The sequence below is a fragment of the Vidua chalybeata genome, chromosome 7 (assembly GCF_026979565.1).
Source record: "Vidua chalybeata isolate OUT-0048 chromosome 7, bVidCha1 merged haplotype, whole genome shotgun sequence".
NCBI classification, from domain to species: Eukaryota; Metazoa; Chordata; class Aves; order Passeriformes; family Viduidae; genus Vidua; species Vidua chalybeata.
Genome location: NC_071536.1, coordinates 39,122,865 through 39,148,498, shown reverse-complemented (window position 1 = coordinate 39,148,498; position 25,634 = coordinate 39,122,865). Strand labels below are relative to the sequence as shown.

Here is a 25,634-nt window from a genome sequence, read left to right as displayed (position 1 = left end):
TTCCTGGCGTAATGCCCAGCTGCTGCCAGTCTAACGGGATGATTTATTTAGCTGTAGCTCATTCTGGGGTAAACAGTCTTGAAATACTGCAGCTTCTGTCACTCATCTGTTTCCATTCAAAAGAACAGTGTATTATCGTGCAGAATTACTTAATACTGTCATATTTGTAGTAACTTCAAAGCTTTGGTAGTTAATTAGAGCCTCCTATTTATACTCAAGAGATGTTATTAAAAAAGCATGTATAAAAAGAGAAAAGACTTCACAAGTGTTAGCACTTTAATGTACTTGCTAGTAGTTTCCAAGTCATAATGTACCTTTTGCCGCACTTTCTTTAAACAGAGTCTGACAGTAATTCTGAGTCAGATACAGAAGGGTCTGAGGAGGAAGATGATGAGGATGATAAAGACCAAGATGAATCAGATACTGACACTGAGGGAGAAAAAGCCCCGCTGAAACTGAATAAAACACCTTCCTCTGTGAAGAGCTCTTCCATCGGTCTTACAGCTCATTCCACCCCGCTTAATCTCCAAGTAGCAAAGACGTCGAGCTCGGCACCAGCTGCCTTATGTCCTGAGTCCCAGCCTGCAGTGTTCCTCGGGACAGGGGCCTCCACCCTCACGCCAAGTACACACTGTGGTATCTCACTGTCTTCTCTTATGCTACTACCATGTGATAGCTAAGGTCCATGTGTTCGTGAAAGTAGTTGCAAAAATAGTCCAGGTGCTGGTATGAAGAGACAGCTCTGGAAGATTTTTACCCTCAGAACAGTGATTCACTGAACAGCCACCCTAGGGATGTGGCAGAGTCACCCTCACTTGAGGTTTTCAGATGCCAGTTGGTCAGGATGCAAGATAATCTTGGCAATGCTTCCTTTCCCAAGGAAGGCTGGATCAGGTGTCTTTTGATGTCCCTTCTAACTTTGGCTGTTGAGTGACTCTGTGATCTTTTCATGGGTGTTTGCAGCAGTCATTAAGATCTGTCAACCAAATTGCAAGTTCTCCAGACTAGAACATTACACTTAGACTAGGGTATTTTAACTTGTATAATTATTTAAAGAAGATAGAATTAAATATACAGGTTTGATATTTATGATAGTAAAACTCTTCATTATTAAGTCTTTGGAATTCTCCATTTCATTTTAAACTAGTAATTCTTCTGATTTCTGAACATTCTAGTTTATGTTCTGAATCTTCAGTTTTTGTCCCTTCCTCAACAAACTTTGTAACCATATTTTGTTAGAACATAATTTTCTAGTAAGTCTTTCAAAATTCTCAGTAGAATTTATGGATTATGTGCAAGGATTTTTTTAGAAAAAAGTTCATGGAAAGTACATTTAGCATTTGCCTGATATTATATAGTTCTTATAATCCATCATTTGGTGACTTAATTGGTAAGATTTAGAAATTACTATTGCTACAATAAATAATGCATTTTTGAAAGTCACACTTCTTAATTTGCATGGTAACAATGAAATTAAATCACATATTTCCTACTTTGAATTAGAGACTTGCTGTTTATTAATGTGTGTGTAAGCAGATTTTTAAAGGGGGACATCTGCTTATAAATGGGTTTTTATATTTGGATTCAGTGGAATATAAGCTGCATTCCATGTCATAAAAGGTCATTAGCTTTGAAGAAGTATAATGTGATCTACCTAATTTTTATCCCAGAAACAGGCTTGTTTACTGTACACTTTATAAAAGATTTCATATGGATTAGGAGCGATCCAAATGGGTAAATTAAAAAGATGACTTCTTCTCCGGAATCTGTGTTGATTTGGGATGCTTTGAAAAGTCTGATAGCAGATTTTTCTGTTTACAGGAGTAGGAGGTAGAATAAATAAGTTTTATGTCCTTGCTTTATGTATAATAATACTACACCTAAGAATCACCTAATTTTTGTGAACCTTTTACCTAGAATTGGTCAGTCTCTGAAGGAGTCCTGTGGTCTCTTCTCTGTATCTGTTTTGCACTGAACTTTCCACTTCACTTATATTTGGAAAAGCAGCCTCCCTCCTTGCACTATGGCCATTCAAAATAATGCAGTAGTCATTCATGTTAGGTTAAGAGTGCAGACCTGTGTCTAAATTTTGGGATCTGAGCACAGACATTTCCTCGGTGCTTTTTCTAGGGGTCTCTTCACATGCTCTGGGAGGAGCTGCTGGCAGCTCCCTCGGCAGCCGGTGCTGTGCTGCCTTGTGATGCTCCCGGCCGGGACGAGGCTGGAGCCAGTGCCAGGGCTCGGGCTGGTCCCAGGGAGGAGATATGTCACATTCCTGACAGAAGGTCTAACTACCTTTTTGAGAAGTGCACCTTTCACAAGTTGGTCTGCGTGCATAGTTCACGTCCTGTGGCTGTCAGAGGCCTGAGGAAAGCCTTTCACACTAAAACCCCTACATTTGGCAGTTGTCTCTGGGATACTATTGATTCAGTTGCTTGACAAGCACCAAACACAACATCTGTTTGAACTGGGAAAAGCTGAAGTCGTTCTGAGTCAGAAAATTTTTTGCATTTGGCATTTGACTGCAGTCTATAGGCAGTGCTCTAGGAAGACTAAACCTATTAGAATATGGATCTTTAAAGTAAAGTGTTTTTATTTGCATCTTCTTTACTGAAAAATAATTTAGATGTTCTTGTCTAGAAAAACAGGCGTGCAAGGAATTAGACTAGCAATATTTGAGGGCACTAAACAGGACAAGCAGATAGGTATGGGATAGTTAGGTTTTCTCTTTACGATTTCAGAGGATGAGGTTACAGGAAACTTAGAGGAAAATGTATTTCAGAAGACGACGACTTCCATTCGTTTTCTTGGTAATTAAAGTACATAATGGCGAGAATGAAAAAACAATTCTCTTTTGTTTTGGGGATAGAAACATAAAAAGTACATTTTAGGAACATGTTTTCTTTTATAAGTTCTGTTAGGTATTAACTAGAGATTCTGTTTTAGGTATTTCAAAAAGACGAAGAGTAGCAGATGAACGGGAGCTGCGTGTTCCTCTCGATTATGGGTACGTTACATAGGTACCTGACTTTCCTTAAAGGGAGATAATGCCTTCAAAAATCCATTGGTAAAGAAAAAATTTTAAAACAATTTTAAAAAATTTTGAGGCTGAATACTAAGGAAAGGGCTTCAGCAATTTAGATTTCTGACACCCAGTGACTGTGAATCGCTTTAAAAAGCGTCAGTGTATTTCATGTGTTAATTTTTTGTGCATTAAATTTGCTCTTTTGCAAACATGACCTGTCTCTTAGCTGTATTGCTTTGGAAACTAATCCTAATGATCTGAGCCGATACAGACTCCAAATAACTCCCTAAAGTATAGTTCTAAGCTGTTTAAATTCTGGTAATATGTAAGTCGCTTGATATAAATAAATTCATATATTTAGTCAGTTTGGACAATCTACGTGATAAAATTTTCTGGTTTGGTCTGTTTGATTTATGATACTCTAATTACATTTTCCTCTTTCATTTTTTGGTAGAATTCTTAAATTGACACAAATTACTTGTTTTTTAAAAAGCGTATTGTTGTATGCAACTATTTCATATTACTCTAGCTGGCAAAGAGAAACCCGAATAAGAAACTTTGGTGGTCGTCTCCAAGGAGAAGTAGCATATTTTGCACCTTGTGGAAAGAAGCTGAGACAGTATCCTGAGGTAGTAAAGGTATGTTAACTTTTTAACTTCTGTATTCTAATGCTAGTAAGCATGCTTGCAATTAAAATATGTAATTTTTTTCTCTCCAATAGAGGTACTTATTTTCTATGATGTGAGGTGTAATGTATCTCAGACTGTTACTGATTTGATGTCTTTTAAATGTGTATCCCTTTGACAAAACGTGCAAAACGTTACAGTCACAAAGTTAGCTGTACATCAAAGCTGGGTTGTAACTATTTGCAAGCTGAAGTGGAAAAATATGTGATTTTTTCAGTATCTCAGCAGAAATGGAATAATGGATATCTCAAGGGACAATTTCAGCTTCAGTGCAAAAATAGGAGTGGGTGACTTCTATGAAGCCAGAGATGGACCGCAGGTATCCACTTTTTAAAAAGTAAAGTTTTTGATCCAAGGAGCATTAACTTAAGTTTAGGTGAAGTAATTTTTGCTACAATCTGAAGCATTACCTGTTTTTAGCTAATTATTTCTAAAAGCTGCACATGTTCTTAAAAGCAGTTAGATTTAGACGTGGAGAGCTTGATCCTGACCTGTGTTGAGAATCACATTCAGTGGCTTTGCCCAGAGGGTGCTTTAATGATCAGCTCTGAACCTGGCTTGGTCTAGTTTGAAAACTCAGAGCTACATATTTTATCTTAGCATTCAGGTATTTCTGACTTAAGACTTTGTTTCTTCTTTTATTGTATACAGCCTCGTATCAGTAGTAATTTATGTGTAGATGTTAAATCCCACTCTGTTAGTGTGTTCATAATATATGTACGTGTGTATGTGTGTGTTTATATATATATATGTAAATTGCATGTTTATATACAAGTGTCTCCTGGATCAAGAACACTCTCTGAGCATCCTGAGGCTTGACACTTTTACAGAGGGGGATGCAGAACTATACCAGTTATGCCTTTCAGTGGTATAATTGTTAGATAATGTGTAGATAAACCACACCAGGATAAGTCAAACTAAAATTTTAAGGAAATTGTTACTGTGTTTGTGCCATGCTGTGTTACTGTATTTTGGCCATGCTGCCATTTCTTCAGGATGTACATGAAAATTTTTGGATTTTTCTCAGTGAAAGTATTTGCTTCTTTAAGGGATAAGTGTTCTGAACATGTTACTAGCTCTTAACAGTCTTGAGTTGAGGTTCGAGTTAAGCCTGATGTTCTTGTAATACCTTGTAAAAATATGTAACGTTTGTGTGGTATAGATTTGAAAGCATTAAAAACTGAATTCATGGTAAGCAGCTACTTCTAGATGGTGCTTCCTGGTTTGCAGGCTAGACCATTGCTAAACTTGGTTCATATTTGGCCTTCAACAGTTACGAGTTCCTGTAGTTATGAACTTCGTTATGTTACCTGCATGTCTTGACTGAAAGAATTCATTTTACTGTGATGTGATGTGATGTGATGTGATGTGATGTGATGTGATGTGATGTATGGCAGGGTATCTGCTCTCTTTTTGCTCCATTCTCTTTTCTGTGTCTGTTGCCTCTATTACTTCATTAGTCTTGTCCCCTTCTTTAGTTATATCTGTCTTCTCCCTTTAGTTGATTTGCAGTTTGCCCTGTAAAACTTGAGAATGAAGGCAGTGTGAGGGGAAGATTTCTACGGGCAAGACTGGCGATGCAAACATTAGTTTGCTTTACATATCGCTGACCTTTGTACTGATGTGGTTTCTGATAGCTTCCACTGAGACTTAGGTAGACAAAGGAGAAGTTTTCTTAATAGAAAAAGAGACTGAGGGCAGCTGTGCCAGATGTGCTAAGATGCGTTTACATTTTATGTGTGAATGAGGAGTTAGAAAACAGTGGAGCTGCCCTCAGACTGATAATATTGCCCAGTGAAACAGTATGTGGTACTGATACTTTATAAAAAGAGCTTGCACCCTCTTTGCCAAAGTGTTTTGAGTCATCCAGATTCAAAATAATATATGATAATCATATCTTCATGGATGTCTGAAGGTAATTCCAGAAGTTTTTAATTCTGCTTTTTATGGTAATTTCAATTATTCTGTATAGCCTTTAGTGATTATTCTTCCATTCCTTAGTAATACATTTCTGTCACCTTTCGAGACATGCAACATGTGCTGGGCTAAGTTTCACACAGCTCTAAGATGAAACAAGATGTGAAGAAAATTATCTTAAGATTAAATCAGTATTATTAAACATTTACCTATAGCAAGCCAAAAGTACATGGATTCCCTGCTTCTGTTAGTGCCTGTGTTTCTCTCCTGTGGTATGCAAACCACCAAATACTATGGGTTATTCAAAGCAGTGTTTGAATGCTGTAACAGAAGCATATCTGGCAGAAGTGGGCCACAAAGGAGCAGGATTAGAAGAATGATTGAAGTTTGGCAAATGTGAAAATTCAGTGACTGCACTTGGAAGCTTTAAACTGCTGTGATTTAGAAAGATAGGTATGAATGTACTTTGGGCTGATGGAATAAACATGGGTCCTCATGAGTTTAACTAGTATGTATAGGAGTCTTTATCCTATTCTGAGTTCTGCAATTCAGTTTGGAAAGCAATGTTGTTAACTTTTCCCCACAAATCTAATCTGAAATTTAAGTGGATTTTTGCTTCTTGCAAAGTGCCTTTGCGAAAGTGCAAAAGCGCAAAAGTGGTTTTGTTCATTAGCTTGATTAGCAGGATTTGAACTTGATTCTACTTTCATGCATAGTTGTCTGGTATCTTTTTGGCAAATGTCCTGATGGCAGCGCAGTATTGTGGTACATAGTAGATGCATGAAGGTGAGAAATTGAATAAAGTTATTATTTTGATTAGTTTGAACAATACACCACAACATTTCACAGTGTTATTCCTGTTTTTTTCTCTAATGTTTGAGTAGCAAAGCTTCAATTTTATGGAAGCCTGTGATTCTCCTATGTTAGGGCACACCCCCTGTATTTTATCTTTGAAATGTCAAAACCCCAGAGTATCTGGGTTTTTGTACATTCTTATAATAGAACACTCTGTACATTCTTTTAATAGAAATGTATTTTGGGTTAGATTTTAAAAGTTGTTTGAGTACAAAATATAGATGGTCAACAAACTCTTGCTTAACCCTTAATGGCTTTGCTTTGGATTGTTTTTGTCTTGTCCTCTCTTAAACTTGTGCAAACTTGTGCATCCACAATGTCCTTTGACAAGACATTAAACAGTCTTCCCCCATCCATTGAAGCACCTGCTCCTTTTGCTTACCGAACTATTACTCACTTCATTGGATGGCCTCTAGTTTGTATTTCAGATGGCATTAGGAAAATGTAATATCCAACATGGTCTCTGGTACTAATGATCTGGTAGACCTCTTTTTTATGATGCATATTTATTATCATTAGTATCATTAACTGCAGAAAATACAAATACAGGGCAAGAGCAATCTCCATTGCCATTCATAAGGTACTTCTTGAACTATGGCTGCTTCTCCTTCTCTTCTTTGATTTCTGTTTTGCCTCCCCTGGTGCATACATGTTTTGAGATTAGGTTTTCTAGGTTGGAAGTTGGTGTAGCTAGTAAGTACAAGTATTAAATCTACCTCAATAAACTCAACCTGTGATAAACTGCAATTCAAGTACTAGGCAGAGAAATAAAAGTTTCACTTAAGTAGTACTCTTCAAGATAGTAAGAGAATTAATTAACTTCTAGTCAAGTGGTAGAGGTGAATATTTTGGATTAAAAAGTCCTTAGGGGTGGTGCATGATGATGTGGGACACATTAATGATGTGGTCTTGGTTCTGAACAGTGCATTTTCAGAACATAATTAAAAACAAAGCCCTTTAGAATGTGTGGAAACCAAGTGTGATTTGTACTCTGGGGATGGTCTTAACTGGGAATGATTCAGACTTTAGAAAAGTATCTTTGCAGATACTGATCACTCCTTTGAAATCTGAATGTCTCATTAACAAACTGCCATTTCTTTCACTGAAGTTATGCAAAACCTTTGTAATTGTGAAGAATGAGCAGAAATAATTAAAAGACAAACTACCAGAAAAAGCAAAAACTATTTATGTTGAGGTACAGTAAATTGGATTTTAGGGTTTATGTACACATAAATGTGAAAACCAAAGCACTCTAAATACATTTCTTCTGAACTGATATTTAATGAGTTTTTAAAGTTACCAACTTCCCTTCTTGCTTTAGCAGACATTTTCAAAATTTTTTACGAACCTTTTTAAGGCAAGTTATAAAGAAGTCCTAAAGGATGCTTAGCTTGCAGATTTTTCTCGCATTTGTCAAAAACTTGGAGAAATGTTAAAAGAGATTAAAATTTTGAAATACTGGTGTTCGATTAAACAGGCTTACCTAGACAGTACATATTTTCTGCTCAGTAGACACAATTAACTCTAGTTTTAGTAACCAGTTAAAGTAAAGCTATTCCTTCGTGAGGATTAACTTGGATATTTTTATTAACAAAGTATTTTAGAATCTGCTTTTGTGATGCCTCAAAATACTACAGTGCATGCTTTGTTTGGTTAGAGAATATAGTTCACGTAACTTTAGATATGTGGATGCCTAGAAGTTACTTTTCATTGATTCAACCTGGTGCAGAAACTGTTTTGCAGTGAATGAGGGGAGAACTCAGTTGTACTAACTAAAACTTGAAGATTAAAATGCATCTGTGTTTTTTCAGCTCAGTTGTTGAGCTCTGCAACACTCAAAAGCAATATTTGAAAATACATTACTGAAAATAATTTGAAAATACATTACTGCCTTTGCTTGTTATGTATGCCAGAATTTCTGTAAACACACTCTGTTGGGACAGCACCTCATAGCTTGACACATTTTTTCATTCATGTTGAGTAGTGGATTATTTGAAAGCAGAATAGTTGTTGAGTTTACATAATTAGGAAAAATATGTTTTGCCTTTTAGAAAGGGTTGAACCGTTTGATTTGATGAGAAATAATTAAAAATAACACAGTAATGGCATATCTACTAGGTAAAAACTTTGTATATGCTTGAATAGTCTTCCAAATCTGTCTTAGTGGTGGAATTTACAAAAGTTCTTGGTGATAGTCTCTCAATATATAGCTTATGTGCATCATCAAGAAATTGTCCTGCCCAAATAATACATCACAGCACTCGTATATTTAATATCTACAACTCATCTTAGATTTCGGGTTATTTTAATCTATGTTTGTAATACCTCTCTGTGAAATGTGTCAATTAAAAGGGTGTGCAGTGGTGTCTTCTGAAAGAAGAGGAAGTCATTCCCCGTATCAGAGCCATGGAAGGGCGTAGAGGAAGACCCCCGAATCCAGACAGACAGCACTCCAGAGAGGAGTCAAGGACGAGGCGCCGCAAAGGCCGACCTCCCAATGTTGGAAGCGGTGAATTCCTGGACAACGCTGACACAAAGCTTTTGAGAAAGCTCCAGGCTCAAGGTAAGAACTGTGTTCATATTTTCACAAAGAGAGGGTATCAGTATATGAAGAGTTAATGTTTTTCCTATAGGAGAGTGATTTGTCTCACTAGGATATTAGTATACAGCATTTTATTTTGGGTTTTTGTTACATGCTATTATTGAAGACTTTTTGAAGATCAGTAAATAGTTTATCAGTATATTGGTTTTAAAGAAGGAAGTGCATGTGTAAAGACATGTCTAAAAGCTTACTCTACAGTTACTGCACAAGAAGCTGACAGTGTTTTGGGGAGTTCAAGCATGCAGGTCCTGGACCTCAGTCCTTTGAAAAGGAAGCTGAATTCAACTTCCAGAAAATCCTTCCTACAGCTGTCTTCTACGAGTGTGTCCATAAACAGTTAAATCAAATTTTGGAAATGCTATCACAGGGTAGTAGAATGCTTCAGGAGGTTACTTATTAGCATAAGAATGGCTGACTTCAGGTAGACACAGGAAAGAGGCATGTGACCCAGGTGAGTGTGCTCTTGCTTCATTGTTAAAAAATTATTATATAATTACATGAGGTGACTTCTAAGGAAAACTAATTCCATGCTTTCTGAATAAAATGTTGATTTAGTAGTTTTGAAACAAGTATTTGCTGCTTTAGAAGAAAGAAGAAAATGGTTTTAAAATGAACCAGCATTATTGGTATGATTCTGTCACTTAATAAATAATTTTTTCCTCTGAAACCAGTATTTGTTTTATGTAGAAAGTATCCATGTTCATTTGCACTGTTGACAGTTACTGATACATGATGTGCCATTAATGATCGTTCATAGAAAAATTTTATAAACACCAGTGTGTGCAAAACAAATCCTCTGTTTGCTCTGTCTTTACAACATGCGGATGTCTGGAACACGAACTGTACCTTTATTGTTGGACAGCACTGTTTTTATGAACTTAATATTTTCTTTTTGTAACAGAAATAGCTAGGCAAGCAGCACAAATAAAGCTACTGAGAAAGCTTCAGAAGCAGGAACAAGCGCGAGCTGCCAAAGAAGCAAAAAAACAGCAAGGTAAGTATTACTTGTGCAAGGTTGTACATGCTAGGGGATTATTTTGAAAAGTTACCTGTCTCTTGCTGTGTTCTGCTGATATTGTTTGCTTTTGTTTGTTAGCTATTATGGCAGCTGAAGAAAAGCGAAAGCAAAAGGAGCAGATAAAGATAATGAAGCAACAGGTAAACTATGCAATTGCTAAATAAGCTCTTTAAATGATGTTTTCATTATCATTCAAGAAGGTTTGTTTCAAATATTTAGACAATTACTAAATATGCTGATTACAAAGTGTATGTTTGAAATCTAGTTTTAAAGAGCACACAGGGTATGTTACTTAAAATTCTAGACTCCATTAAGTCCACCACTAACCCATGTCCCCAGGTGCCACATCAGCACATCTTGCAAATTTCTCTAGGGACGGTGATTCCACTGCTGCCCTGGGCAGCCTGTGCCAGAGCGAGACAGCCCTTTCCATGAAGAAATGTTACCTAATATCCAAGTTAAACCTCCCTTGATACAATGTGAGGCCATCTTCTCTTGTGCTGTCCCTTGTTCCAGGGAGCAGAGCCTGATCACTTGGCTGCACCTGCCTGTCAGGGAGTTCAAGAAAGCAAGAAGGTCCCCCCTGAGCCTCCTTTTTTCTGAGCTGAGCCCCTTTCCCAGCTCCCTCAGCTGTTCCTGGTGCTCCAGCCCCTTCCCCAGCTCTCTTGCCCTTCTGCTGTGGACATGCTACATACCCTCAATGTCTGGATATGATCTCAGCATCCCAGCACCTGGAAAAAGTACTAGTATTGGTTTGCCTGTAAGTGACATGGGAAGAAGACAGAGATGCTGCTTGCCATTGTAAAGAGAAAATTCATGCAGCCAAAGCTCAGTTGAAGTTGGAGCTGCCAGAAATGTGGAGGACAAGAGAACAAAGTTTTTTCAAATATATAATGGCAATCCTGCTTGTGTTTATAAATTGGGAAATGAGGAGCTGAAGAGCAGCTGCAGAAAGGGATCTGGGAGTCCTGGTTGATGGCAAGTTGGGTATCAGTCAGCAGTGCCCTGGCCCCCAGGAGGGACATCTTTGCCCTGGAGGGTATCAGGCCCAGCTTCACTGGCCAGGCAGGGAGGGGTATATCCCACTCTGCTCTGCACTGGGGTGGCCTCACCTTGAGTCCTGGCACCCCAATATAAAAAGGACAGTAAACCATTAGAGGCTATCCAAAGAAGGCCATGAGGATGGGGATGGGACTGGAGGGGAAGTCTTAAGAGGAGTGGCTGAGGGCACTTGGTTTGTTCAGCCTGGTGAAGAAGAGACTGAGGGGAGACTCACTCTGGTCTTCAGCATAGTCAGGAGGGGCAGTGGAGGGGCAGCTCCAATCCCTGCGCTCCGTGAACAGTGACAGGACTTGAGGGAACTACTGGAGCCAAGTCAGGAGGTTTAGGCTAGGTATCAGAATAAAGGTTGACCAACCTAGAGGGTGGTCAGGCACTGGACAGGCTTCCCAGAGCAGTGGTCACGGCTCCAAGGCTGCCAGAGCTCCAGGAGCGTTTGGACAATGCTCCCAGGCAGAGGGTGGGATTGTTGGGGTGTCTTTGCAGGGACAGGAGTTGGATCGATGATCCTGATAGGTCTCTCCCAACTCAGCATACTTTATGATTTTGTGACATCTTGAGGTGTTAAAAAAACCAATAAAAATATGAAAGCCTTTCACATCTTTGAAACTGAGGTATCAAATCCTGACATACATCTTTTTTTTGGAGTAGTAAACCAGAACTGGTGTTACTGCAGACTACCTTAAATATCCCCTGAATAGATAACAATTAATTCTTGTTGGTAACTGTTTAAATGTTTCTTTTTTTTTTTTTTTTTTTTTTTTTTTAAGAAAGTGCTCAGTGGAGTAGATACAGAGCTGGAAGTTGTCACTCTACCATGTATGAGTTACAGTAGAAAAGGCTGACAGAGCTCAGACTCTTCAGCCTGGAGAAGAAGAGGCTCGGGAGGATCTTGCTAATATTGCTAAGTACCTGAGGGGAGGTTGCAAAGAGGTGACTTCTCTCAGAAGTACCCAGTGACAGAAGGTTCCTTCTGAACACTGGGAAACAGTTTGTCACCAAGATGGCAACTGAGAACTGGAGCAGGTGGCCCAGGGAGGCTGTGGAGCCTCCCACGTAGATTTTCAACAGCAAGCCTGGATGTGGTCCTGGGTAACTGGTTCTATGTGACCCTTCTGGGGCAAGAGGGGGTGTAGACAAGGTGACTTCCAGATGTCCCTCCCAGCCTCAGCCATTCTGCTCTTTTGTAGATCGTGGCAGGTTCAACATATCCACTTCTCAAGGCAACCCATACTTGTTAAAGAAAAGGAGCACACTATGATTTTCATGTGGTCCTTACATTCCGAGAGGTCCAGGGAGCAAGAATTTTTAAATTGTCAAATACATCAAATCCAGACCTTGTTTGTCATCATCAGATTCCTTCTTGATGTGTAACCTTCTAAAACTCATTATTTCCATGTGCAGAGTACTTTCTTCTCTGATATAGTTCTTTATTGTGATCTCTGCTGAAAACTTTGTTCTGTATTAACTCTAACCTTTATGGAGTTGAGAGTCCTGCATTTTGGCCACAATAACCCCCTGCAGCATTATAGGCTGGGGACGGTGTGGCTTGACAGTGCCCAGGCAGAAAGGGACCTGGGGGCCCTGGTCGACAGCCAACTGAACATGAGCCAGCAGTGTGCCCTCCTGGCCAAGAAGGCCAATGGCTCCTGGCCTGGATCAGGAATGGTGTGGCCAGCAGGAGCAGGGAGGTCATCCTTCCCCTGTCCTCAGCACTGGTGAGGCCACACCTCGAGTGCTGTGTCCAGCTCAGGGCCCTCAGTTTGGGAAGGACATTGAGACGCTCGAGCGCATCCAGAGGAGGCAACCAGGCTGGTGAGGGGCTGGGAACACAAGTCCTGTGAGGAACAACTGAGGGAGCTGGGGGTGTTTAGCCTGGAGAAAAGCAGACTCAGGGGTGACCTTATCACTCTCTACAGCTTCCTGAAAGGAGGTTGTAGTCAGGTGGGGTTGGGCTCTTTCTGCAGGCAGCAACTGACAGAACCAAAGGACACAGTCTCAACCTGTGCCAAGGGAAATATAGGTTGGATATTAGGAAAAAGTTTTTTACAGAAGGGGTGATAAAGTTCTGGAATGGCCTGGACAGGAGATGGTGGAGACACCATCCCTGGATGTGTTTAAAGAAAGACTGGATGTGGCACTCAGTGCCATGCTTAGTTGAGGTGTTTGGGCATGGTTTGGACTCTATGATCTTGAAGGTCTCTTCCAACCTAGTCATTCTGTGGTTCTGGGAGAGGGTGTAGCACACGCTTTCAACTTTTGCACTGTTTTGTTTTAAAGTGTAATGGGAGATTGTGGCAAGCACATTTCTCTCTCTTTCAGGATTTTTCATAAAGGTACACAGAGAGAAATGAAAGAGAAAACAATTTCTGTTTCTGCTCCTTGTTTTTCTCTTGTGGAATGTGTTTGGAGAATTGTTTACCTGGGGTGATTGTTTGGTTGGATCATGGTGGATTGTTTGGGCCTGGTGGCCAATCAGATCCACCTGTGTCTGGACTCTCGAGAGAGGGTCACAAGTTATATGATGGTTAGAGAAAGTAGCATGTAGTTTTTAGTATTCTCTTTTATATAGTATATTAATGTATTATAGCATAATTATAATAAAGAAATCATTCAGCTTTCTGAACTGGAGTTAGACATCATCATCCTTCCCATTGGGTTCGCCAGCACCTACAACAGGAGACAATAGAGATTTTTGGTCCATGCTGTGAGCTTCACATGGAAGCTTCACGTGGAAAAAGTTCAGCACTGTCTGAACAAAGCCTCTGAATTAATTTTCTCGATAAGGTTGTATTATGTTGGACTTCTTAACAGTTTAAGGAGCTGCTAAGATTTGCCTGGAGTTTATTAGACTTCATGTATTAGAGCTCTATGTGTCAGAAAACGTAGTATGTCTTTCTCATCCATGATTGCTCTTTTACTGTTAAATATTTTAGATTATCTTTCTTAGGAGCTTGGTTTTGGTTTTAGTCATTTTTCAATAAAGTATATACATCACTATGTGGTCGCCAGAGAGTAAAATTTTAGAGTGATCCCTGTTCTAAGAGTCTCAGGCCAGCTCATAAGAAAACAATGTATTCTGTACAGATGGGCTTTACCCTCGCTGTTTGGAAAGCATCTGCTGTTCCAGAGAAGTTCATTGAGCTCCTTTTCAAGCTTCCGGTCTAGGCCTCCCCCAGCTTGCAGGGCTATTCCATGGTCTAGGTTTTGCTACTAAAACTTTACAGGAAGTCCAGGTGGATGTATGCACTTTTCTTCAAAATGGTCTTTCCTAGTCACTGTGGCTCAGTCAGCTCTTTTGAGATAATTTCAAATAATGTGCCAATGAATTTTTAATAGCTAATTTAACAGACAAACTTATGCAACACAGGTAGTGTGAAATGATTCCAGTGTTTGCAATGATTACATTTCTCAATGTAATAAGACTTTGTTCAGATTTTAGGAACTAATTTATGAAGAAGAATATATTAGAATATGGTTGCCCAGCATCCATCTATGGAGTGCATAACTTGATCATTTTCTTCTTACCATGATGAAACATGCTTAAATGTGTTGTAGTACCCATGGTTCCTGTTCCAATTACTTCTTTTCTTACAGCATGTATACAATTCCATCACTAAACTACATTGTAAGGCTTCCAAAATTAGCATCAATTACCTGAGTGCTTTAAATACCTGGAGAAACTGAAGTGTACTTAGGTGAGCATGTTTCCCAGGTTGCATGTGGGTGAATGTTCCTGGATGACAGAGCATGGGCTTTGGGTTTTGTTGAGCTCAGCTTGCTGTGCTGCCCGTGGGACCATAATGGCCTGAGAGAGGCTGCAAGAACTGAGGCACAAACAGTGCTTGGATAGACCTTGCTATTTCTTGGTCACAGAGATGACTTCAAGACATTGTGTATTTCATGACATAGCTCACCCTTCTGTTCATCTGGTCTCTTGAAGGTGTTAAAAAAATAATAAAAACTTTGACAACTTAAACGTGAGCACCCATGCATAACTAGGTGTGGCTTCCTTCACAGTTATACCAGACATGTAATACTAGTAAAATTTCTAAACATATGGGAAAAGTTGACTAAAATGGGTGAAACTCAGTAACAAAAAAGTATGTATAAACTTTGTCATTTTTAAAATATGAAAGTATATGTGTAAAAAAAGTATAGTATGTAAAAGTATATGTATATTTAAAAAATATATAATTTCCTTTATATATATTTTTAAAGAAGCATCTTTCTTACCCTTGTAGGAAAAAATTAAACGAATTCAGCAAATTAGAATGGAGAAAGAACTTCGAGCTCAGCAAATTTTGGAGGTAAAAATAATGATTCAAATGTAATTTTCCATTGCCATTTTAAAACGTTTTATTTTTATAGTCACACATGTAGTTAAAAGCGTAACTAAACATAGCAGCTCTAACAACCTTATTTCCAAAGGCCAGTTCAAAGATGTGTCTTAAATTATTTTTCTTAAAAGATCAACATAAACTGTGATCCATAATCTTACAAGTATTCACACTTGGGCTCAGGATTTTCTATCAGAATAGTCTTGTGTGTACATAAGTTAACAGCAGAGCAATTCCTTTGTTAGAGAAAAAGTTTGCAGTAGTAGGATATTAAAACAATACAATGCTCTGTTCTTTATGAAGTGCAGTGGGTTTAAAAATACTATGTCTGTATTAGAGTATACTCTACAGGTTTGCTATTGTACTAGCAGAGATAGATTGCTAGTTTTCAAGTCTCCATTGACATAAAAATTAATAGTAACCTCTTTGCCATTTCTGTGTGTACTTGGTTTCTTAAAATAGCAGGTGAAACAGTTTTGAGTGGGACTTGAAATTCTGGTTGAATTTTTTAAAGTAACTGAAATGTGAATTGATTGATCATGAAAGCTGCATCAGAAATTTCTTGCAATGTATGGAATAAGTGATTATGTTTTTAACTTTTAAAGATACATAACTTTGCTTCTAGTCAGATTATTTTCATGTTGTGATTGTGCTGTTTTGTGACCTGTTTCACATGCACAGGCAAAAAAGAAAAAGAAGGAGGAAGCAGCAAATGCCAAATTATTGGAAGCGGAAAAACGAATAAAGGTTAGTTTGGAGGCGCTCCTAAAACAAGAACTGTGTTATTGTACATAACGTATGTTGATGTATAAAAGCAATAAATTTGGGAGGTTATTCATTGGTAATGAAGCTGTACATAGAGACAGCAAATAATGACATGTAGGTATGGTTATAAAAAGGCATGAAGCATATGCAGAGGAGTTTGTGTATGTGTGACATACACACACAGATAGACAGAGACAGTACTTTATGTGCCATTACCATGGTTTACATAACAAAATGTTCGTGCAGTAGCATTATTCACAATATTCTTTTATGCACACTGTATCAAAAAATGATGTTGTTTCTTGGCAAGCGTAGTCTTTTCTAGGCTGTAATGTATGCAAGACTACAGAACTCCTTTACAAATACTGGAAAATACAGTGTCTGTATACAAGTACTTCTATTGCTGCTTCGGCATTCTAGGTGTGTTCTAGCATGGAACTCCCAACTCACCAGACTTACTGTCATGTATGCTGTGTATACTTCTCTGTAAGTTAAATTCTAACTCAGATGTGCTGTTTTAGAATGGCAGAGCTGTGCAATTTGGTAAGTAAATTTTGATTGATGTTTTAAAAAAATACTCTTCTGTTCTTCTGTTGAAGGAGAAAGAGATGAGAAGGCAGCAGGCTGTTCTTCTGAAGCACCAGGTTGGTATAAGTTCGCTTGACCAAAGAGACAGAATGCCAGTTGTCAGCTACTACTTTCAGTTGTATGTGGGGGGTGGAATCCTCAAAATATGCCCTTTTTAAACTTCTGGGTTTGATTCCTGCACAGATTTTCTTTCGCCTTATGATTTTTTTGCTTTGCTTTGGTATTGGGGTCTTTTGGGGGATTATAAAGTGGTTTTATGACTTTGTGATTTCTGTTTCATAATGTTGTGCCAACTCTTTCTACCAGGAGTTGGAGAGGCATAGACTAGATATGGTATGGGTATGTTTATTTTTGTACATCTAACACCGCATTGTGATTTGGTTGTGATATGGTTGTCATAGCAATGCATAAAATGTAGCACTGGCTGCTGTCATATTACATACTGCTGCATGGCTTTACAGCACAGTGCATTGCATACATCTGCTTGTCTTGTCTGTTAAGGAAAAAAAAAAGACATGTCTTGAACATGTGTATAAATTAAATGTGGCGATAATTAAATGTGTTTTTTAACCAGGGATCTATGTTACTGATGTCCCAGTAAAAATTTGACTAGTATATAAAATCAGGGATGGATGCAAAATCACTAGGATGGTCACTTGGATGATTTTTGCGAGCCTTGTCCCATTCACTGGGAATAAATCCAGATGTTTTAAATACAATTTGAATTAACCTGTTTTAGAAATCAGGGTGATGTCTTCCCCTTGTAAGATACTGAGGAAATTAGCTTTCAGTTGGTGGTAAATACATAATGTTATAAGGATACAACGAAATATTAGAATGTAATCATAGCTGCACCAAATTAGATGATAAAATTCCTATAGCCTTTACTGGGGCTAAGATTTGCTCTTCAGCTGTTAAGGCAAAACCCCTGTACCTAGTGCCTTAGAATACTGCTCCTTAATGCATTTGAAACTACTGACATAATTTACTGAGGAACAGGCATCAGTAAATGCAAGTGTTGTTGCATATGTTTATGTACCACCACTGGCTTGATTAAAACTGACCTAGAGCTGATGAAATTAATCACGTTAATTTGTTGCTTGGTTAGAAAAATGTTAATATTTTCAATGTTTGAAAAAGACCAGTTTAAAATTTCTGCTGAATTGGCTATTGAAGAAGTAAATTGCAAGTTCCATCATAGCAGATGTAAGGTAACTGACCTGTTCCAGCCAACCATTATGCTTTTTGTTCTGCCAGCTTATGAAGGAGCATCACAACTGACCATAAGTAAATCTGTATGCTTCTTTTTTACACTGTCTCCATGTTCATTGCTTTACCTTTTTGCTTTTGATTGTTCTTGTATTTGCTTTCTAAACCTGAACTAAAACATGCACAGACTTGGCCATTCTTGTCCTATATTTAGTATTTACTGTGACTTGTCTATTAATGCTAAATTTGTTACTCCGCTTTTTTACTGATTTGAAAATGTGGTTTAGTTTTGTTCTAATATTACCTGCTTCAATAGGAACGAGAACGGAGAAGACAACATATGATGCTTATGAAAGCCATGGAAGCACGTAAAAAAGCAGAAGTGAGTATTAACTCTGAAAGTTTGACATTTTCATGGTTTCATTCTGCAGTCATCTGTAGAAGAGCAATGTCTTTTTATATTATGTATAATTTGATTTGTGTACATTGCAGCAGTAGGACAAGAAACATTAGGCACAAATTGAAATACAGGAAATTCTGTTCAAACTTAAAAAAGCTTTTTTACTTGGAGGGAGATGGTTGAACATTGACACAGATTGCCAGTTTTGAGAGTTCTGGATGTTTTTGAGAGGAAACATAAGTAAAGTACAAAAGCCCCACAATTACTAATTTACTTTTTGTTTTACATTTATGTATTTCTATATAATGAGATTTTTTTTTTATGTCCATATCCCAAAACTTTTGTAAATAAAGTGCAGATAATGAAGTTACTGAAATAAGATAACCACCTTAACAACAAGTAGTTGTTAAGGAAATTGTTAAAACTTCTCTCTAGGATGTATTTGCAAATTTCAATAAAAGCGACTGACCAAACCCAAGAAAAACTGAATAATACTTCAGTACAAGGAAATAGAGGAAGATGATACCCCAAGCACCCATTCCACTGTTGGAAATCAGGATACCAGGCTAAATGGTCATTTAGTCTGATCCAGTGCTCTAATTATATTCTTACTCTAATAGACATAGAACAGTGTTTATTTCAACCAGTAGAAGAAATGTTTAAATAGAGTTATGAAATGTAGTGCAGCTAAACTTTTTGGTTTTAATCATAACTGTAAATTACTGAGTGGCCACATAAATATACATATATACATCTCTTGTTTTTGTCTGTTGTTGGCAAAAACAAGTTGTAAGCAATGCCAGTTGGCCTTGGGACATTGACATAGGCTAAGATAAAAGGCAATAAACCATTTTCAAAAAGCAAATCAGAGGGCATCAAGTTAGGGATTTTGTGTGCTGCTTTAATGTATTGTGATTTTTCCATACGAGATGTCTCTTATGAACTCAGTGTAGATAAAGAGGGCCTGCACTGGCAGTACAGAGGATGCTTACACAGATGTAGAGCAGCAAGCAGGTGGGCAGATGAGTAGTTCCGAATGTCAATGCATTTTTTTTCTGCCAGTGTAAATTTACTGATCCAAATATGTTCTTTGTGTGTAATTTGAAACTCGATCTTGCATAAGATCCACTAAAGACTGTAGTAGTAGAAGTCATGATCTCTGTGCGCTCACAGTGGTTATCCACAGGTGTCACTAGTGGTCTGGTAATACTCCGTATCGAATCAAAAGGAAGAATAAAAAGTCATGGGGCCTGCCAGAACTCTACAGAGAAGTCAATGGTTAATACTGACCTACAAATGCAGCTGAGCCCTGATTTAGTATTGCCTATCCTCTCATTGTTGCAAAATATAGTGGTAGTGAATGGAAGAGACTAGAGTGACGTCTTAAACAGAATAGTAGGGAGTGGTTCTAAGTAATGGGAGGCATCTTGGCTTGGTTCTTTAGCCCTTCCCTGTCCACAGGTGAAAAGCACATGCAGCATCTTCAGTTTTGTATTTTATCAGGTTCTTGAGTGGAGGCACACACACATAACTGTGTTTGTTTATACGCAGTTCTGTGCTCTGAACAGGTGGTGCTAATGCATGAAAGATTCCACGTGCATTTTATACTTGATATTGGTTGCACAGAGGTGTGTGGGCAGTTGTGTCATCAGGACAGTGGACTGGCAGCAGAACCCCTGGGGATGGGAAAGGCCATGGAGCTCTAGGTTCATAGTCAGTCTTGGCATGTTACAGAGTTGGTGTAGTATTGGTGTGACTCCACTGTGGAGGGTGTTGAAGAGACAATAGATGCTTGGCTTCTCACTTGATGATGATGTTCTTGATGTGCATGTAAGACGTAAAGGACAGCATATTCAGTCTCAGGTTGCATGCAAAGTGTATGGTAATTCAAGGCCAGAAGCTACCTGTGTTTGAAAAGATTGGTTGTGTTTTATAAGGTATTCGTATCTAGTTTATGTATTTTGGGACTTCTAAAGCCATGTATTGTTCAGAGAGGTTTCTTGAGTGGTTTCTGCTGTAGCAGGTGCAGATTAACAATACTGGAGTGTAAGCAGAGCCTTTAAAATCAGGTGCCTTGCATGGCAATTCTTGGCCATGTTTTCACTGTCATCTTTCTTAAATGGTACTTCAAAGAGTTTTTCTTTGCAAACCTACTTGAAACCTGTGTCTGTGTGGACAGGAGAGAAAAAAGTGAATCTTAGATTGCTTTACGAATTCAGTGATTTTGTCCTAGTTTTCCCCTCCCCTTTAATGCAGGTTCCTTAATTGATGTGGCGATTATTAAGGTTACAGAACTAGTGCTTTTCAAATTCTTAGATTGTTCCTTTTTATATTTAATATGTGGGGTTTATTTTTTCCCCTTTTAATTCTCTTAAGGAAAAAGAGCGGCTAAAGCAAGAGAAACGTGATGAAAAAAGATTAAATAAGGAACGTAAACTGGAACAGCGAAGATTGGAATTAGAAATGGCAAAGGAGCTAAAGAAGCCTAATGAAGATATGTGCTTAGCAGACCAGAAGGTAATCACAACAACATAGACTTACTTTCTTGCTTCTTGTTTGTGTATTTTATAATTCAGTCAGTAACTTTCTTCTTGCAGACACAATGAAAGCATTCAAGTTTTAATTGAGGTAATTAGAGAGCTATTCGAAATACATACAAATACAAGATACTAGAACACTACACACTAGCATATCTTTAGTTAATTAAAAGCTTTTTGTTTAAAAGATGCTTGCTTCCCAAAAAGCATGATTGCTTAAAAAAAAATTCTTTACTCAAGTTATTTTTACATCAGGAATGTGCATCATGTCTCAGTATACAGGCACTATATAGTCATCTAGAGAACTCTTACAAGCTGTTGTTCAAAAAGAATTACCCTCCCAGTCAGTCTTCGAGTTCTTAGTTCTTGTCCGTAAGGACTTGATGAAGATTGGGTTCAAAGTCTGTTCCAGAGAAATCCCTTCCCTTTTTCCCCCTAAATAATTTTACACCACCTTTTACAGTAATTTTTAAAGGCTCATAATAGATCATTACAGTGTCTCCTGGCCAAAAAAGGAAGTGTTTCTTAATCTCTTGCCTCCTGTAATTTGTGAAAATTTAAACGTGTTTCAGCATTGAATGGACAAGGGGTGCAGGCTACCTGTTGCCTGTACCTTCCAGCATTGTCATGCTGTAGGTCAAAAGGAAGTGTCAATCAATTTTCCTAGCTGTTATAAAAAAATTTTCTTTTGAAATATGCTACTGGATCTTTCACTTTTTTCTTTTCTTTCCAGCCTTTCCCAGAGCTGCCTCGCATCCCAGGCCTCGTTCTTGATGGAAGCACGTTTTCGGATTGTCTCATGGTAGTGCAGTTCCTGCGTAACTTCGGTAAAGTTCTTGGCTTTGATGTGACCATAGATGTTCCCTCCCTGAGTGTTCTTCAAGAGGGTTTGCTCAACATAGGGGACAGCATTGGAGAAGTACAGGACTTGCTTGTGAAACTTGTCTCTGCAGCTGTGTGCGATCCTGGACTTGGTACAGGATACAAGGTAAAAAGAAAAATTCCACACTAAACACCCTGTATACATGAATGCATTCCTCATAATGTGTCTCTGACACCTCTCTCATATGGATTTCCTTTGTCTTTCCTAATCCTTTTCTTCAGTGTCACGGTTCTAATGTTACTCCAAAACTTTGTGTCCCATCAGCCTTCCCATTTTCCAGACATGATAAATTTCTGTGCATTTTCTCTTCACACCAACGCATGTCCCATTTTTATTTCCACCTTTTTTAGGGCACTGTCACATCTGTGGCCATGTCTTTTAACTCCTTTCCATCCATGCCTGTGCATTTTATCTTTATATTCTCAGCGAATCTTGCTATTTCTTTCCCTAAGGTCTGCTGTCCAGGTCACTGCATCAAAACCCCAATTTATTCATGACTCTCTTACTGGCCTTCTTTTTCAAGTCAATACATCTTTCTTCCACTCTAGAGCACTTCATGCTATCAGTGTACACAGCAGTATTCATCAATTTTCAGTTGGACCATGCCTTTTTACATGTAATCCATTTAATGATTGTTAATATTATCTCTGTTTTTAAAAACTTAGAGGTGAAGACATTCTAATTTGTTACTGTATTTAAGATTTACATTTGAATAGCTTCAAAGAACAATCATGTTTGATGTCCTTATGTAAAAATGCAAACAAACCCATACCATCTTCTATGAAGAATAATATAGTCTACAAAGGAAAACGGTGTTCTTAAAACATGATTGTTTGAAATGTCTTTGTTCTTTTTAGGCTAAAACTATTCTTGGGGAACACTTACTGAACGTTGGTATCAATCGAGATAATGTGTCTGAGATTCTGCAGATTTTCATGGAGGCTCATTGTGGGCAAACAGAGCTGACAGAGAGCTTGAAGACAAAAGCTTTTCAGGCACATTCTCCAGCTCAGAAAGCATCAGTACTTGCTTTTCTGGTCAATGAGTTAGCATGCAGCAAAAGTGTAGTAAGGTAAGATTTTTCCCAAACAGGTGTGTGAAAATAAAATTATAAATAATGTTGTAGCTCAGAAATACTGTGTATTCACTCTACTCTGTTACAGGAGGACTACTTATGTTCTTCTTACAATGAGAGCTGAAATTGGTTGAGTTACTGCTTCCTACCTTTATGTACTGTTGATATGATGGAAGAATATAACTTTTCCATGTTTGGTCTGTAATTTTGTTTTCAAAGCTTGAACCAAAGTTTCTCTAGCAATTTTTGGAATAAAAGATGAGGTTGATTACCAAGAAATTTTCTAGGTATTCTAGGGAATAATTTAGAAGAGTTGTTCAAGGCTTCTGCAGTACACTGTTTTCCCTTTTTTCCTTTTGTTTTTGAAGATGTTTTGATGATGTATTTTTAAGTAGGGTCATAAGGTGGCCCAGGTGGCAGGCTTGATGTATCATCATAGTAATGCAAGAAGGTATATGTTGCATTTGTGGTCAGTAGTGTATAGCATTTCATGATTTTACATCCTCCCTATGTTCAACAACTCGTCAAATCCCACCAGTGTGCAATAAAAAGTTAGGAAATGCCATTTTCTGGGATGCCTGTTCTTCCACAGATTGACTGTCTATGGTAAAGTGTTTCATCACCTAATTGAGTGCTGTTTTGTTTCTTGGTGTATTCTGCTGAGTTTGGTACACTGTCCTGCAAAAATGAATCAGGGTTGCGTAAGGCAGGAATGGAAGAGATGCTTTAGGTTTTCTGAAGTTGAAAAATAGCAGAAGTGGGCAGTGCAAATGCTGTGCATCAACTGTTCAAGAAAGTTCATGTGTATCAGTCAAATTCATCACAGAAAGAAGGTTCCTCTTGTTGCAGATGACTGTTAGGTCCTATTTGTAGGAATGATCACTTAAAACTTGAGTTTCTATATTTTGATCATAGAAACAACTGTAATCTGCTGAATTGCTGAGGCCGGGATGTCTCGGACATGGGCGCGCAGATGATGACTGCACCAAAGCCCTCTTTTTGGTTCTTCAGTTTCTACAGTCTAAAGTGAATGTCGGATTGTAGATGCAAGGGATCCTAGGCAGAATACTTCAGATGTACCAGTGGTAACTGGTTTTTCAGCACAGGGCTACATGCTTTGTGGCAAAGACATTTAGAGGCTTGACACTGAACTAGAGCTATGAGAAGAAGTGTTGAATGCCATGCTTCTTGTGGAAAGAAAGCTGAGGTGATATTGGGCATAAAGACTGACATAGGTACAGCAGTGTGCTACATCGGCATTCATAGTATTGTGATTTCTTAGCCTTAAAATTATTTATTTTGAATTTTAACGATATCTCAAAAGACAGTTATTTGAGGGAAAAGTGTCTATACGTAAATGTCTATCAGAAAAAAGATATGTAAGTTCACAGTTAATGGATTATTTTCATCTTTGACAGTGAAATTGATAAAAACATTGATTATATGTCAAACTTAAGGAGAGATAAATGGATGGTTGAAGGCAAACTTCGGAAGTAAGTTTCATTTCCTTAAATATTACAATATTTTGCTTTTTAACCTTTGTTCACATGCACTGCTATATCGGGAATTGGTTCTAAGCACAAAATCAGCTGATGAATTTACAGGTTTACCAAGACATTGGTAATTAAACTGCTTAATTAAGACAGATGTGGATCTAGGATGTTGCAACACCAGTCTTTTACAGTCCACTAAAGGTGCATGAGATTCAGAGGGTTAGTGTCGCTCAGAATTGGAGCAAAGTCAAGGCTAATTTTGTATTCTTTGGAGGAAACAAAAAACTTTTAAATTGGAATATTAAAGGAGCCATAAAAGTGCTATTGACATAATCAAAGTTTATTTGGACCTACCATAATTCCCATTGTTCATTCTGAAAGGCATTTTAAGACAATGTGATTTTCATACAATTGCCAACTGAATTTTGCTAATTTATGTTATCTTAGTGTTTCTCATCTGTCAATGTCACGTTGTTCCCTATAGCTAGGGATCATATGTAGAATGCAAGCTTTGAGGTATTTTTTAATATTTCTTATATTTCTGTTTAAGGTAAAATTGGAACTTCTTAAGGGTTGTCAGTTTCATATTCACTGTTCTCCCATCCTACAAGACAAAATTCCATACAGCAACCATACTGGCTCCAAATATCAGGAAGCTGGACGGCATAAAGTTAATGAATCACAGGGGGTAAAAACGCATAGCCAGACTCTGTTTTTTTTTTCCTTTGTCATCTTTACCTCTTGCTAGGAATGGTAAATCCTTTCTTAGTCCTTGCTTTAGGTACTTTCGTTTCTAATCTTATGTCTCCATTTTTTCCCTTTAATGTATCTCAGAAGGAAGAAGGAAAGAAGTAAAGAAGAAGGACAAGAGGGAGGTAGATGAAAAAATTAAATCAATAAACAGGCATTCTCTACTAATACTACAAATCCCAATCTGCCCAGAGTTAATGTATTTTAACCTTTAGGATAACTCAGTTACTTTTTTCGTACCTTCATCTGTATTCCCTGTATGGGATATGGTGTAAGAAGTGTTTATGAAGTTCTGAGGTAGCCAACTTACAATTAGCAAAATGGACTCTTCCCTGTCCTTGTCTTCTTAGGGCCTGCTTAGTCTTTCTCTCCCTCCATCAAACTGTAAGTACTTGTAGATGTAGGATCTTCCCTTCGCCTTATAATCTCTCA

General features: G+C 38.0%; 1 protein-coding gene across 3 annotated transcripts in view; it reads left to right on the top strand.

The window, feature by feature from the left end:
- Positions 1-25,634, top strand: part of BAZ2B (bromodomain adjacent to zinc finger domain 2B) — a 111,050-nt gene that overhangs the window by 66,380 nt on the left and 19,036 nt on the right. For 2 of the 3 annotated variants that reach the window (XM_053947950.1, XM_053947949.1), the window contains exons 9-23: positions 340-636; positions 2,947-3,007; positions 3,555-3,663; positions 3,929-4,030; positions 8,836-9,046; positions 9,987-10,079; positions 10,182-10,243; positions 15,407-15,472; positions 16,184-16,249; positions 16,867-16,911; positions 18,381-18,446; positions 20,841-20,981; positions 21,735-21,989; positions 22,742-22,956; positions 24,378-24,452. In XM_053947950.1, coding sequence (XP_053803925.1) covers positions 340-636; positions 2,947-3,007; positions 3,555-3,663; positions 3,929-4,030; positions 8,836-9,046; positions 9,987-10,079; positions 10,182-10,243; positions 15,407-15,472; positions 16,184-16,249; positions 16,867-16,911; positions 18,381-18,446; positions 20,841-20,981; positions 21,735-21,989; positions 22,742-22,956; positions 24,378-24,452 — 1,864 coding nt within the window. Of the gene's footprint in view, positions 1-339; positions 637-2,946; positions 3,008-3,554; positions 3,664-3,928; positions 4,031-8,835; positions 9,047-9,986; positions 10,080-10,181; positions 10,244-15,406; positions 15,473-16,183; positions 16,250-16,866; positions 16,912-17,161; positions 17,189-18,380; positions 18,447-20,840; positions 20,982-21,734; positions 21,990-22,741; positions 22,957-24,377; positions 24,453-25,634 lie in introns of all 3 variants that reach the window. The other variant, XM_053947948.1, reaches the window with a different exon arrangement.